General features: G+C 36.3%; 2 protein-coding genes across 3 annotated transcripts; both read right to left on the reverse strand.

Moving 5' to 3' along the window:
- Positions 1-4,440: 4,440 nt before the first annotated feature.
- Positions 4,441-5,679, reverse strand: LOC118282234 (retinol dehydrogenase 13-like). The gene has a single exon (XM_035603214.2). It carries the CDS (start codon positions 5,623-5,625, stop codon positions 4,642-4,644), a length of 984 nt encoding a protein of 327 aa, XP_035459107.2. The 5' UTR covers positions 5,626-5,679; the 3' UTR covers positions 4,441-4,641.
- A 4,170-nt stretch (positions 5,680-9,849) lies between these two features.
- LOC118282377 (retinol dehydrogenase 11-like) lies at positions 9,850-14,633 on the reverse strand. 2 transcript variants are annotated; one of them, XM_050701089.1, is made up of 2 exons: positions 13,867-14,633; positions 9,850-10,193 (listed from the first exon to the last, which is right to left on the reverse strand). In XM_050701089.1, exons 1-2 carry the CDS (start codon positions 14,573-14,575, stop codon positions 9,907-9,909), a joined length of 996 nt encoding a protein of 331 aa, XP_050557046.1. In that variant the 5' UTR covers positions 14,576-14,633; the 3' UTR covers positions 9,850-9,906. The 2 variants fall into 2 exon arrangements, with proteins under 2 accessions (XP_050557046.1, XP_035459328.2); XM_035603435.2 differs by lacking the exon at positions 13,867-14,633 and having other exon boundaries at positions 9,850-13,859.
- Between the last annotated feature and the right edge of the window lie 1,430 nt (positions 14,634-16,063).

Here is a 16,063-nt window from a genome sequence, read left to right on the forward strand (position 1 = left end):
AATTGCTTACCATCAGGTAGTCCATCTGCTCATCTGCAAAAAAATACAAGACGCACATAACGTAGGTTAGGCACTATTTATTATATGATGTATACCTACTAGTAATATCTATAGAATTAGTGCATCCCGACAGACCGACATAAAAGTTCATATTAAGTTATAAGTACGAATGCCAATGTATCATTTCGAAAATTACTTAATGAATGAAAATATGATAAACGATGATGACATTATAATGTATCATTTTACAAATAATACACAATACCGTAGTTAATTATAGTCAAGCAAGTTACTACTATAATCCAATGGTAATAGGAGTTTCTTTCACGTGTTTTAGAAAGACCCTGACTGACGCAAATACTGTATCTGCTGCTTATTAACTCATTTTCTGATTTATTTCATTGCATGTTTTCTATGCGACACTATTTTAGATTTCATACTATTTATAACTATTTTTTTTTTCATTTAGCATCAACCACAACAGCCTATGACAATTTGCCGCTGAACTTTGAACCTTATTTTTTGGTGGTTGAACATTGTTTACAATATACAGGTTTATCAGCACATTGTCCCAAACATGTTGAATATAATTTGGGTGGTGAACCAATAGAACGGGTAAACGCGGTGCGTGATTTGGGTGTACTTTTTGATGCAAGGCTTAACTTTCATGATCACATGAGGGCTCTCGCTGCTGACTCATACCGCAGACTCGGTTTTGTTATACGCAACATGCGAGACTTCAACAATCCTCTGGCGATTAAACTCATTTACATGGCACACGTTAGATCCAAGCTTGAATCATCAGCAATCGTCTGGAACCCTTATGAAAGCACCTACGCCTTGCTTCTGGAGAGAGTTCAAAAAGCATTTCTAAGATTCTTTTACAAAAAACGATTTGGTTACTATCCCTATCTATATCCAACTAAATTCTTACTAGGCATGCTGAATTTCCAATCTCTAGAAGACGTAATTACAGCCTCCTTATATTTGCCTGTCAAGCTCTACGGGGTAATTCCGACTGGCCGGAAATAGTGGCGCGGGTGGTAAGACTGTCTGTCCCTGATGTGCCTAGGTACCAACTAAGGCCCCGCCATCACTGCTTACTGGCCGTACCCAGCGCCCGCACGGTATCTCATGCGCATTCGCCACTTGTTCGTGCTCTCACTCTGCTAAATGATCTTCTGGCATCATCACCCAAGTGTGATATATTTGCATCAAACTGGAAGACTGTTTGTAAACAATGCATGCAGTTGTGTGAGAGTATCCAGTAACTTTTTATTTTGAATTGTGTTTTTAAATTTTTTATTGTATAGTTTGGCCTTAACTGGTATATTTTAGTTTTTAAGTTATCTTTTTTTTCCTTTACTGTTTGTTCTTTTTGTATTCTTTTTATTTCTACTATTTGTATTTTATGGTTTTATTATTTTTTGCCGAATTTAATCTATTATATAAAAATAAGTCAGGTTTTCCTTCCTGACGCTATAACTCCAGAACGCACGAACCGATTTCCACGGTTTTGCATTCGTTGGAAAGGTCTTGGGCTCCGTGAGGTTTATAGCAAAGAAAATTCAGGAAAAATTTAAGAGAAAAACAGAAAAACAGGGAGAATCATTGGTGGCGAAACGGAGTTCGCCTGGTGTGCTAGTTTGGTATAATAATATGAAATGTATAACGCTTTGGTGTAATAACTGTAATGTTATACTATTTTTAACCCCCGACGCAAAAAGAGGGGTGTTATAAGTTTGACGTGTCTGTCTGTCTGTCTGTCTGTCTGTCTGTCTGTCTGTCTGTCTGTCTGTCTGTCTGTCTGTCTGTCTGTCTGTGGCATCATAACTCCCAAACGGATGCAGTGATTTCAATTTAGTTTTTTTCGTATGAAAGGGGACTTACGTGCGAGTGTTCTTAGACATGTTTGAGGAAAATCGGTTAAGCCGTTTTAAAGTTATGGGCGGTGAAAGTGGGGAGATTAGCCGAAGATCTGCAAATATACTGGGATGGGGTCTCAAATTAAACCACAATGAAAGAAGATATTGAAAGATATTATTTTGTCTTATTAACAGAAATAAAAAAATAAATAAAAATTAAAATAATAATAATAATTAAATTAAAAATTTAATAATAAAAATATAAAATTTTTAGTTTAACGTTTTATTATAAACAAAAAATCTTGCACCAATGTAATCTTTAGCCTACTTATATGTAGAAACAAAAATTAGTAATTAATAAGTCAAAAAAATAAAAATAAAAGCGAACGAGCTTGACCTCGAATGTAATCTTTACCTTAACAAGAATCGAAATTATAGTAAGTATATTTTAGGGAACAGAGAGTAAAGTTCCCTAAGAAAAGGAGGATCCTCCGACCAGGCGAGGTGATCAGCCTGGCGGGCTTTCTGCCCAACTGTTGTTCGTTGGGATTTTCTATCCGTGTTAATTCGCATGTAAACTTCATATGTGTGATGCAGGATATTTGTGACGTCATCCATTGATTTGCTCGTCGATAGTCTATGTGCGACATCTGTCATCTGTCAACTGTCACTTGTCAGTGTCGCCACATCACTCCCCCCCAAGACCGGAGGTCGATCCTGTTGAGACGGCTGTCGATGCTTGAGATGAGCGGTGCCAGAGCCAGTGTAGAATCCCTAGTTCCAGTGAGTCGGAACTGTGCCGCTGAATGCCCAGTGAGTCGGGTGAGCGGTGCAGGGTGATACTCCAGTGAGTCGGAGTAGTGAGGCTCGCAGTGTCCCACGGTGAGTCGGGGAATAGATGCTGCGAGGGTAGGTGCGTAGTGGCTGGCGTCTGCGTTGACGGGAGGAAGACGTCCTCAGACCGTGTGCAGAGTGCTGTGCCTTGACGCTGATGAGGCCGTAGGGAAGAACCAGGCTGCATATCTTCGATGTAGCGTGTGGTGGTCCCTGATGAGGCCGAGGATGCTGGTTGGCTGCGACTTGATTACCGCTCAGCGGAGAAGTGATGGGTGAGGGAGGTGGCGATGAGGATGACGGTGCTGATCTGCTCCGTGAAGGTTGGTTTCAATCACGTCGGGGGTCACCACTTTAGGGAACAGAGAGTAAAGTTCCCTAAGAAAAGGAGGATCCTCCGACCAGGCGAGGTGATCAGCCTGGCGGGCTTTCTGCCCAACTGTTGTTCGTTGGGATTTTCTATCCGTGTTAATTCGCATGTAAACTTCATATGTGTGATGCAGGATATTTGTGACGTCATCCATTGATTTGCTCGTCGATAGTCTATGTGCGACATCTGTCATCTGTCAACTGTCACTTGTCAGTGTCGCCACAATATGTAATATACTAAGCCTAACTTAACCTAACCTACCTATAAAAAGTATAAAATAAAAAATTAAATTAAAAATTTAAAAAACCCCCGACAAAAAACTTAATTTCCCTTTAAAAAGTAAAAAAATAATAAAAGTAACTTAATCTTAAAGTACCTAAGAATGTACTAATAATTCTAGAAAAATACGTCTCGTTGGGGGACCGCATTCATATGGACTCTACACCGCCGCCCGCGCCGCTATATTTCTATTTTAGAATATAATAGAATAATTCTAAGAAATAATTAGGAGCGGTCCCCCAACGCGACGTATTTTTTTAGAATTATTAGTACATTCTTAGGTACTTTAAGATTAAGTTACTTTTATTATTTTTTTACTTTTTAAAGGGAAATTAAGTTTTACTTTAAATAAATAAATAAATAAATAAATCAGTGTGTATAATTATGTGTGTATGTTTGATCTCTGTGCGAATACAAAATCTCTGAAATATCTGCGAGTACAAAAGAGTAAATCATTAAAAATCAATAATCAATAAAACCAGCAGTATTATCTGACCCCTCTCTTTTCACAATTAATATTATAAGTCCCATGTAATAGGGTGTGAGCCTATCGCCATATACCGGAGACATTTCCAAATCAATCGAATCAAAAAATCCACCGAAGGGTGGGGCAACGTTCTTTAAAAAAAATACTACCTATATATAAATTTTGTCGAATGACGTGTGTGGACGAGTACACAGTTGTTTGTAGGTTACCCTTCTTAAATAACCTTCAGATATTAATATTCAGAAGTGACAAAAAACGTAACTATAGGCACAGTAATTTTGTACCTTTGTAGGTAATATTATGTTTTTGCTCACGTAATATTTACATACAATTATAGTAGTTACAGGCCTATTTTATAACAATACCCTTGGTCATATGAAAAGATTATACAACCAAGAAAATACGTACAGTTGTATGGAGGAAATTTCACCAGCCCCTCTAATACATGACATTAATCTAGTTAGAACAGGAAAATAAATGTCAAGGATTGACACCAACATTCGACAAATCAAATCACAAGTCCCAACATACGTTGACCGCATCGGACCTACAACTTCTTATAACTATATGCAGAGGCCCTTTACTATGATAAAAAAAATCCAAACGTATTGCGACACCAATGTTTATTTGGACTCAAACAAGTTTTAATAGTAAACGCACTTTGATCAGAGTGATAAATTTACAAATAATTAAAACTGATTAGCGGCCGTGACCATTAACCAGCGCATTCTAATTACTACTATGACTTACTATTGTTACACTGTAAACACTATTTATTGTTAAGAACTTAAGACCTAGTAAGATAGTTATAAAGACTTAAAACAATGTTGTAATTCATTTTCTGTTAATTTCACTAATCTCACTGATTCTTCCCATAGCATCTTAGCAGTTTTATCACAACAAGCTTGCTTGGATGGTGTACCTATTTCACAATTTATGAAGTATTCTCCACTCACTTTTCCAGCTTCCTCGTCCAATGCCACATGTAAGGAAGTCTGTGCGCCCTCCCAAGGAGTCTTGAAGCATGAATTCAAAATCAATATCGTTATGTTTCCAAGCACTGTGTTTGCAGATTTGTAGATTCTGGTTCCAGCTAAACCTGGATCTATATTGTTAACCACGACATTGGACCCTTTCAACCTCTTTGATAATTCTTTACCAAATAGCACAAGGCATAGTTTACTATTGCCGTACATTCTAATCTTATTCCAATAATTCGTTTTATTTAAGTTTTCCATTTCCATTTTTGCAATACGATGAAGCATTGACGCAGTTAATATGATTCTGCTTGCTTCACCAGGCTTTCCAGTTTTCTTCAGAAGCGGGATAAGTAGTAGTGTCAGTAGAAATGTTCCGTAGTAGTTCACTTGCATTATAAAGTTCAGTCCATCTGATGTGAGGAAGTCTCCAGGGATACCAACTCCAGCGTTGTTGAGTAGAACGTCCAGCCTGTCTTCAGTCTTCAAGATGTCTGCAGCAAATTGTCTCACAGATTGTAAAGATCCCAAATCGAGGTATTTGTACACCACGTTCTCGTTGCCAGTCTCTTTCACTATTTGTTTCCTGGCGTTGGTGCCTTCATCTTCAAAGGGACAGGCGACTATCACTCGCGCTCCTCTATGGGCCAGGTCTGTAGCTATGTGGAGGCCCATTCCGGCTGTTCCTCCAGTCACTATTACGGTTTTGCCATCCAGTCTTCTTCTTGATATACATAATGCGTTCTTTTTCTTTTGGTATAGCGCAAAGATGATGATAATAATAGTAATGAGTGCAATAATCACGGCGTACATAGCGACGGCACACGACTCCGACACTGACCTCTACCGTACTGCGGTACGAAGGGCTGAGTTATCTTAATATAAACCTGCTCATTAAGTATTATTTTTCTTTCTTCCATTAATTCGATCTCGGTATTAAAACTAGGCTTGTAATTAGTAGGCAAAAGCTAGTAAAATATCAGTATAGTGAAGTGTAGCATTCAAAAAATGTTTTTCAAAGGGCTTGGTTTATGGTAATTTATATCTTATTTTTCCATTACGATTAAACGAGTTTTTTAATTTTAGCATTCACATAATTACCGTATATATGAGTGGGTATTTAGAAATGGCGTTTCGAAGTATTATTACATATTATTTTATGGTTTGCAAATGATAAAGGAATAATGACTGCAGAATGCCACTGCAGAATCCAGTAAATTATGACGTTTACACTTTACATACTTAAAAGTATGTTAATCCATTAGATTATTAAAATTGAATGGTTTCTAGTTTTACAAATGCATATTTATTATTTACTAGCCGAGACGGCAAACGTTTTGCATTCTAAAAAAAATAATACCTCATTATATAAAATCTATACAAAAAAATTCGTTGAAATACATATAAGGGTTATAGAAAATAGATAGTAGCCGATTCTTGGACCTATTGAATACGCATTCAAAATTTGGTAAAAATGGGCAAAGCCGTTTCGGAGAAGTACGGTAACTTACATTGTGACATGTAAATTTTATATATTAGATTAACTTTTGTTTTGTCAATAGCATTTTCTACAAATTCTAGTGATAAACAAATATTTTAGAAATATATTTACGTCAGAAATTGCAAATAACGTCTTGTGGTCTAAAGAGTACTTAGTACGAGATCGGGAGTATGCCAAGGTAGCATTCTAGGACCGACACAGTTTTGGTGTTCTGAACCCTTAGATGGAATAGATTAGATTGGCCGGCTCGAATTAACCAACCAATCAGAGCCTTAAAAGAAAAAGCAATAATTGCCTCACGCCTAGCGCAAAATCTCTGCAAGTGGTAGTAAGACGACTTGTTGCGCGTTTGTATTATATTGGATTATATGTAAAGAAATTTGAGTGAATGGACTACTATTGAAGTAGGTTTGTTGTAAACTATTCGAGTTTGCTCGTATGTTTTCGAATCACATCAGAGTTTTTTTAAGGTGAAACTAATCAAGGAAACCCTGAATAGTATCTGAAAATATAGTATAGGTACCCCTATATGATCTTTCTTTTCTTAGGGAATTTTACTCATCGTTCTCTAAATGTGTATTACTAGGAAAAAACATATTATTCATTAAAATAAATCTGAATATCCTTTATAGAATCGTAAACTATGCAAATCATTATTGTATATAATCTTTAGCAAAGTTTTTGTGCATGAGCTCATTGTGTCTAAGTAGGTACAACCAATTTTTCAAAGAGGGCGCCACCGCCTTATTAAATATCCATCTGATACATAATTTATATACAAAAATACTTTATAAGTTGTATTTAAAAAAGACACTTTTGAGAATACAAAAAAAATATAAGACCTCTACACCTACAAACAGAAATAATATTTTCAGTTAAAGTAAACATTTCGAGTACATTATTTATTTCAATAAAATATCATAATATCTAACCGTGACCTTTGGGACTTTAGGTTTGGTACAGAAATAGTTTAAGACTCGATAAAATAAGACACGGAAAAGGGAACTATGCTTTAAAATCCTGAGGCTGTCTATATTCTAAACGACTGTACACAAACTCACCAAATTGAATAAACATGGCAAATATCCCGTAATAAGTTCTAATAATAGTGTTAGTGACCATGTCAGTTTAAAAACTTAGACTGTACACAATTGAAAAGATATAAAGTGTTGGCTGGCCCGGTTCTCAACCCGGAAAGGACATCGGATATTTTTTATCTAATGGGAGCGGGCACTGTACTAAGCATATAACCCCGAAATGTTTATTGTTTATCTTCACGTAACTATATCAGGAAAAAGTTTTGCTTTTGTTTATATAAGAAAATGTTTGATGACATAAGATATTCAAATTGTACCAACAAAAATAAAGTTAAAGTCCAAGTTATTTTTAGATTTTGATAAGGAAGTTAGGTCATATACATTAACATATTGTTTATTAATAGACACACGAGTCTGTATTTAAATAGTAGTTAACATTGGTGTCTAAAAATATCTTTTTATAACCTTCGATGCAAAAAATAGCATCGCAAATATTCAAATTTAAATTCCTATATATTTATTGTCGGTCACGTGTTTGTGCATAATACACGTGTTGCATAATTACATTGATCAGCCATATCCCGCTCTTAAGCCATACAATATTCAGATAGTATGAGTCTGACATCATTTAAAAATACAATAAAACACAAAAATACATCAATCAGACCACTGATCACATCATGACTGAGAAAGACGATATTATAGGAGTTATTTGTCCCATAACTAAGGTTTTATAGAGATAGAGTAGTAGCACTTAGCCACCAACAGATTATGGAGAATCTTTGCCCCGGAATATTGTAAATGATATTTATTTCTGCAAGTTGGTTACAAAATAACACTTTTACACGTTAATCTTTGAAATAACTAGATGAGGCATTTCCTATCCGACTACTTTGTGAAGAAATGCCGAAACAAATTCAGAGGTCATATCTCTTTTAAAGTCGAGACAATCAAATAAAGGATAATGTGAGACCGTGCAAGTGTATTTAGGTATCAGGTATTCTTTAGTTCGTCTGGAAAGATCACTTACTCTATACAAAAGTTGATGATGAAACTTAATGGTTCAGATATTATAACAATGTTTTTCATTATATTATCATAACCGGTACTAATTTAATTCTTCAGACCCATTATTATTTAATAGAATAGAATCAGGCATCACTTTGCGGAAAGCCATGCTACACTAACAATACAATAAAGGTCAATGGGCAAATAGTATGGAAAAACCCAGTTTACTTTAATTTTCATTACACTTGTCTTTCCCACGGCGTCTTAAAGAATAATTGGATGGGGAAGCATGGCTGTCCCACACTTCAAATCTTCAGGGATAGTTAGTGTCATAATCATTAAATTATAAAGTTATATGTCAGATTACTAGTTGGGGTAGACTAGTATTATTCTCGTTAATGTCAAGAAAACATTTTCTAAACGTCTTGGGAATTATTTGTGATTTCGTCATTGTTTATTAATAGGTTCAGTTTCACCTTCATTTGGGTATTTGGATTTAATTTCATTGATTACTTTACAAGTCGCTTTATTCCTGTTGGCAACAGATTTTGATTGGTATTTATACTTACTGCATACTTTCAGACTTCGAGACATCCATTTCAGCCTAGATTTTCTGTATAGGAAAACAAAGATCGTATCACATAATGAAATAAATCATAAAATGTGTTGTAAGCCGCGTTTGTATTCATGCCTTAACTATAGATGTCATTATTGCATATTTGTTTTAAATATTTTATATTTAAAATATTTATTCAATATTAATCAATTTTCTTGAGAGTAATTCCGTTTTAATATACCGTATGGGTAAATTTCTTATGACTTAATTTAAACCACAGATTTGATATCATCTTGTCTGACAATATACGAAAAATTTGCGAAATAGGCCCAGTAGTTAAGCCAAAAAGTGCATTATTCTCGTTGAGCTAATATTTTGAACTTTACAAATATGGCATTATAACAGCTGCGCCGCATGTCCGTAAAATTCCTAGACACCTACAACATTTCAACTCTTCGGTGGTAAAGAAATATAAAACTGATTCCACAGAATTTAATACTTGATTAATTTCATCATTTATTTTGTTTGAAAATTTAAATTTTTATATTTTCGGTTTTCCTTGAAATATTTAGTTGTATTATGCTTCTGTGGACGAGTACTACTTGTAGTTTCATTTAAATCATGTTTGTTTGACTATATTAACTAATAACTTTGCTTATCCTTATAAGGTTACCGAAAGGACACTTAAGTGGGATCTCACAAAAAATTAAAAGTTTATTACACTTTGTCATTTATTCCATTCTAGAATCTTAAACAAGTTTCCCATTTATCACAAATCTTTTAGCTTTGTAAGTACTCACTTTAATTAACTTAATTATTTGTCACTGTATTGACCGTCGAGCCTTCAGCAATGTCGATGTCGGGCTCAAGTTTAGTCGCAAATGTCTCTAAATGAGGTTATAAGAGAGGAGGAGGGCCCATAAAAAAGGCAATGCTTGTGGTTGTTTAATTGAGTATTTATTCAAACTTACATTTTCTTACAGCTTAGCACTTCAGGGCAACGACTTAAAACACTGTCCTAATTCATCTTCTGTTAACTTCACTAATTTCACTGATTCTTCCCAAAGCACTTTCGCAGTTTTACTACAATGCGCTTGTTTTGAAGCTCTGTACCTTCTACAATTCATAAAATATGTTCCGCTCACTTCTCCAGATTTCTCGTCCAATGCAGCGTACAAAGCTGTTTGTGCACCTTCCCACGGGGTCTTGAAGAATAATGTCGATATCGACGTTAAAATGAATCCTATAACTATGTTCAGGGCATCAAATATCCTGGTGCCTACAAACCCAGGATCCACACTGTTAACTACGACGTTCGATCCATTCAACCTTTCAGAGAGTTCATGTGTGAATAATGCGATACAAAGTTTACTGTTGCAATATATTCTAACCTTGTTCCAGTAATTAGTTCTGTTCAAGTTTTCCATTTCTATTTTTGCAATACGATGCAGAATTGACGCTGTATTGATGATTCTGCTCGCTTCACCAGGCTTCCCAGTTTTCTTCAGAAGAGGGATAAGTAGTAGTGTCAGTAGAAATGTTCCGTAATAATTCACTTGCATTACAAAGTTCAGTCCATCGGACGTCAGGAAGTCTCCAGGCATACCAACCCCAGCGTTGTTGAGTAGAATGTCCAGTCTGTCCTCAGTCTTCAAGATGTCTGCAGCAAATTGTCTCACAGATTGTAAAGATCCCAAATCGAGGTATTTGTACACCACGTTCTCGTTGCCAGTCTCTTCCACTATTTGTTTCCTGGCGTTGGTGCCTTCATCTTCAAAGGGACAGGCGACTATCACTCGCGCTCCTCTATGGGCCAGGTCTGTAGCTATGTGGAGGCCCATTCCAGCTGTTCCTCCAGTCACTATTACTGTTTTGCCATCCAGTCTTCTTCTTGACAGGCATATTGCGTTTGTGGTCTTCTGGTACAAAGCCAGAGTCAATGCGGTGATGATAAAAGTAGGGATTATAAATACTATGAAGAACATAGCTACAGACTCGACACCAACACCAAATGTTCTGCGGCACGTAGAGCTGCGTTGCCTTAATATAAACCTGTCTAAGTTCATTTCTCATTGCACGATCTTGGCCAGAATTATATCTGTATACGTATTATAGTTAAGATATATGTTTGTTTGTTGTTAGACCTCTAGAACATTCTTAAAAAAATGAAATATTTTTTCAAAAAAACTTGGTTTTGTTTTGTTATGTGTTTATAAAACTACCTAAAATATTTAATATAAAATATTGTTTAGTTTGAGGACCGTGCGAGAGTTTGCCTAGTCATTTCACTTTTAGTTAATTATATTCTGACAGTGTGAGCATTTGTGTGGCCTACCCAAATGTTCTTTTGGTTGGTATTGTTCGTCGGATCATTTAGCAACAGCCGTCAGCTGAGTTAATTGTAACTGACACATCCGTGCTGCCATCTGAACAGGTCCGCTCAAACTGCTGTGGTTCTTTCCTCAAAAGACCACTACAGAATAAACTTGCACGGTTCTCCGACATCTCTAATTGATTTTGTCTGGACTTTAAAAGAGACTATGACCTCTGAGTTTGTTTCGGCATTTCTTCTCAGAGTAGTCGGATAGGAAATGCCGGCCTCATCTAGCTATTTGAAATATTGACGTGTAAAAGTGTTATTTTATAATCTATTTACAGAAATAAATATCATTTATCATTTAATAACAAATTGTTGCTGACCACAAAAATATAAGCGTTGCACACATTTTTTTTTCTTTTGCAATCCATTATTTTTATATAGGCATTTTTCGTTAAGTGTTTGTGTGCTGTGTTACCTGTTGAAGATGTACAAAAATCATGCCTTATCCCACTGTAACATTTTTTTACTTCTGAAAAAACATTATTATTTTTATTGACGTTATAGTTCCCATTTTTAGATTTGAGACATTTATTTATTTACTAAGTCAGTTAGTCAGTTTATGTAGAAGTATGGTTACTTCTATATAGCTTTATAGTGATTGGAATTAAAAACAAAGAAAAGAAAATTGAGAAATAAAACAAAGATTTATTAGAGAAAACTCGAAGGCAGCAGCTAGTGAAGTTGCAACTATGTATAGTGTGCTAATTGTGTTATTAGTGAGATAAAAATAGACATCAAGGTCCCAATTCGCATAGAGCAGGAAGGAAGAGACAAATGACCTATAGAAAAATTGTCCTACATCCTTCAACCTATTGCAAAACGTGGATGAAAGACTATTTACTTATAAACGATAGCATTCTTGCAAGCGCCTTCGGTTTCATTCAGGACGATACCAAAGTATTAAAATTTTTCTTTGACTTACGATTTCAAGTCCGATGTATAGATGGAGTATAGAGAGAGAGTACATTTTGATTTTTTTTTTAATATTGTAAGTGTAATTTGCTTTGACATTCAAAAGTGCCTTCTCAGTCTATTTGAAATAAATAATTTTGACTTTGACTTTTGGACTTTTCCGTCACAAAAAGCTTTGTTTCTATTTGTTCAACCACTTAATTTTGTGTTAGCTACTAATGTGGTTGGTTTTTTTCTGTCACGCTTTTGTAACATTGCACGGCATTGAAATCAGTTGCGGACAAAAACTGCAAGTGCGACTGCTTACATGCGTTTTCTAGTTTCTCTATGCGGGTAAAATCGCCACGGTTTTACGTTACTTTACCGTTGCTCACAGAAAACCGACGTGAAACAATGCTTGTGTTGTGTTTCATTGTGTGAACGAGATTACCGGAGGCCCAATCAATCCCCTTCTCAATCGTCCCAATCCCCGATTTCCCAACAAACCTTAAATAGAGTAAATTACTACTTTTTATTTTAGTGTCCGTCTTGTAGATTTTTTTAAAACATTAGACAAGTATTTTTATTTTCTTACAGAAACAAATATTTTTGGAGATACACAAATATGCATACAACGTGTAACAAAATACCCTTATACATCAAGCCCTGATGAATACAGGTTGAATAGAATCTCTACACAAAGTTTAAGCTTAAAATATGTTTAAAAAAAAATTGTACCAAATACTTGGTATCGCATAGTTCTTGGTTTCAAATCATACAAACGTGTCACAACACTACAGGGGTCACTCGCTAATATTACGAAACATTTCTTCTGTCAATCTGATCGCCTAGTACCTGTCTACCTAATTTTGATTCGCGCGGCGGCGCGATTGGAAAAAATCATAACTTGGTACCATGAAAACATGAGTTTAAAAAACCCTTCCCGTATCGTTTGTTATGTTATCTAGAAACCGTGCACTTGATATGTATACCCCCTTTTAGTAACACGTTATATATTTGAAATATCACGTGACGTCACTTCTAGGTTAAGTCACGTTAAAAATATACATTATAGGGTAAGTATTCACTGCATCGTAAAATTTACGAAATAATAGTAATCATGGAATTTCTTACACGTTTTTCTTAATATGAATCTATACTTTGGAACGAAAAAATGCTTTACTAGAGGACTAACCAACAGAGTGACACTTCTATTTTGATTGCAACCCAAAAATGCTTTATATTGGTCTCAATGATATGACTTTGAGAGAATTAAAAGAAAATAACGTGTTCCAGACAGAGTTCAATTAATCATTACGTATTATTTAAACTTACATTTTCATTTGTACATTCAATTACAGAATAACGCATTTTGAATGGTTAGCTTAGCAGCTTCAGGGTAACGACTTAAAGCACTGTTCTAATTCATCTTCTGTTAACTTCACTAATTTCACTGATTCTTCCCAAAGCACTTTCGCAGTTTTACTACAATGCGCTTGTTTTGAAGCTCTGTACCTTCTACAATTCATAAAATATGTTCCACTCACTTCTCCAGACTTCTCGTCCAACGCAGCGTACAAAGCTGTCTGTGCGCCTTCCCACGGCGTCTTGAAGAATAATGTCGATATCGACGTTAAAATAAATCCTATAACTATGTTCAGGGCATCAAATATCCTGGTGCCCACAAACCCGGGATCCACACTGTTAACTACGACGTTCGATCCATTCAACCTTTCAGAGAGTTCATGTGTGAATAATACGATACAAAGTTTACTGTTGCCATAAATTCTGAGTTTGTAGTTCCAGTAATTAATTCTGTTCAAGTTTTCCATTTCCATTTTTGCAATACGATGTAGAACTGACGCTGTATTGATGATTCTGCTAGCTTCACCAGGCTTCCCAGTTTTCTTTAGAAGAGGGATAAGTAGTAGTGTCAGTAGAAATGTTCCGTAGTAATTCACTTGCATTACAAAGTTCATTCCATCCGATGTCAGCAAGTTCCAAGGCATACCAACTCCAGCGTTGTTGAGTAGAACGTCCAGCCTGTCCTCAGTCTTCAAGATGTCTGCAGCAAATTGTCTCACAGATTGTAAAGATCCCAAATCGAGGTATTTGTACACCACGTTCTCGTTGCCAGTCTCTTCCACTATTTGTTTCCTGGCGTTGGTACCTTCATCTTCAAAGGGACAGGCGACTATCACTCGCGCTCCTCTATGGGCCAGGTCTGTAGCTATGTGGAGGCCCATTCCAGCTGTTCCTCCGGTCACTATTACTGTTTTGCCATCCAGTCTTCTTCTTGACAGGCATATTGCGTTTGTGGTCTTCTGGTACAGAGCCAAGGTCAATGCGGTGATGATAATAGTAGGGACTATAAATACTATGACGAACATATTCGTAGATACAGACTCGCCACCAGCTTCTAATACACTGCGGCACAAAGAGCTGTTTTGCCCCAATATAAACCTTATTTCTCATGGTTTGATCTTATCGTCGTATTATTGTTAGAGATATGTTTGTTTGTTCAAGGACTTCAAGGCGAACCAGTTCTGATTAAAATAAATCTATGAATAATTTAAATAATTTGTCAAAAAAAATTTACTTCTGCAAAAACCTAAAAATTAATAATAAATTGTTGCTGATAGCAAAAAGTTTAGCGTTGTACACCTTAATTTTTTTTTTGGAACCCATTACTTTTTACATGACTGCCTCGTTGGTCGAGTGGTCGCAAGTGCGACTGCCGAACAACAGGTGTCGCTTTCGATTCCCGGGTCGGGCAAAGTATTGCTGGGCATTTTTCGAAAATTTCTCAGTAGAAGCACGGAGTCTGGAATTGTGCCCGGTATATGGCAATAGGCTCACCCCCTATTACATGGGACTTATAACACAAATGGTAAAAATTGGGTGTACATTGTATAGTGGCACTACGTGCCTTAATGTGCACCTCTGCCTACCCCTTCGGGGATAAAAGGCGTGACGTTGTGTGTGTGTGTACTTTTTAATTTTTTTTTATTTTGGTTTAGTGTTTGTGTGCTGTGCGTTTTTGTAATCAGTTGCGTACAAAAACTGCAAGTGCGGCTGCTCGTGCGTTTTCTGGTTTTCTCTATGCGGGTAAAATCGCCACGGTTTTACGTTACTTTACCGTTACTCACAGAAAACCGACGTGAAACAACGCTTACATTGTGTTTCATTGTGTGGGTGGGGTTACCAATCCCCGAATCTCCAACAACCTTTCTAACCCATAACAGGCCTGGAATGCACTTTTAACGCCTCTGATGGCGGCGATTGCTTACCATCAGGTGATCCGTCTACTCGTTTACCTCACGTCGGTTTTCTCTAAGGCCGTGGTATGACTCCGGTCGAGCTGGCCAATTCGTGCAAAATCATGGCTCTCCCACACTTAGAAATGTCTTAGAACTTTTCCTCCAAATCCATTGTCCTCGGATCCATTAAAGAGGGTCGAAGGTGCAACCACCGCAGGTGGAAAGGGTCATGATCTACCCCTTTGTTTTTGAAGGATTTGTATGCCTAGAGCGATAATGAGGCAAGCAGTAGAAGTGGGTGGTTGTAGTTTTTACTTAGGCGCTTTGTTAGGTATAGTAATTTAGTTAACTTATTAAGCTTTCGTGTTCCCTATTATGTAAGATAAGTTCACTGTATATTGAGGATAATTTTAGAATCCGATTCTTGTACTTGTAATTTTTAGAAATATGCTCATGTCGAGGCATAATTTATGCTCACGAGGCTCTTTACTACAAAACTAAAACAACGCGAGTCTCTTTTTTAAGTATATTAGATATAAGAGCTATATTTTACAACAACGTGGGATGCTCTTCCGAAACAATTAGGTACTTTCTTGTTTTAGTTTACTCATTTTTCTT

Source organism: Spodoptera frugiperda, chromosome 20 (assembly GCF_023101765.2).
Source record: "Spodoptera frugiperda isolate SF20-4 chromosome 20, AGI-APGP_CSIRO_Sfru_2.0, whole genome shotgun sequence".
Taxonomy (NCBI): Eukaryota; Metazoa; Arthropoda; class Insecta; order Lepidoptera; family Noctuidae; genus Spodoptera; species Spodoptera frugiperda.

Excerpts from the sequence above, each read along its gene's own strand:
- LOC118282234 (XM_035603214.2), bottom strand. The coding sequence starts at position 5,625 with ATGTACGCCGTGATTATTGCACTCATTACTATTATTATCATCATCTTT.
- LOC118282377 (XM_035603435.2), bottom strand. The coding sequence starts at position 10,980 with ATGAACTTAGACAGGTTTATATTAAGGCAACGCAGCTCTACGTGCCGC.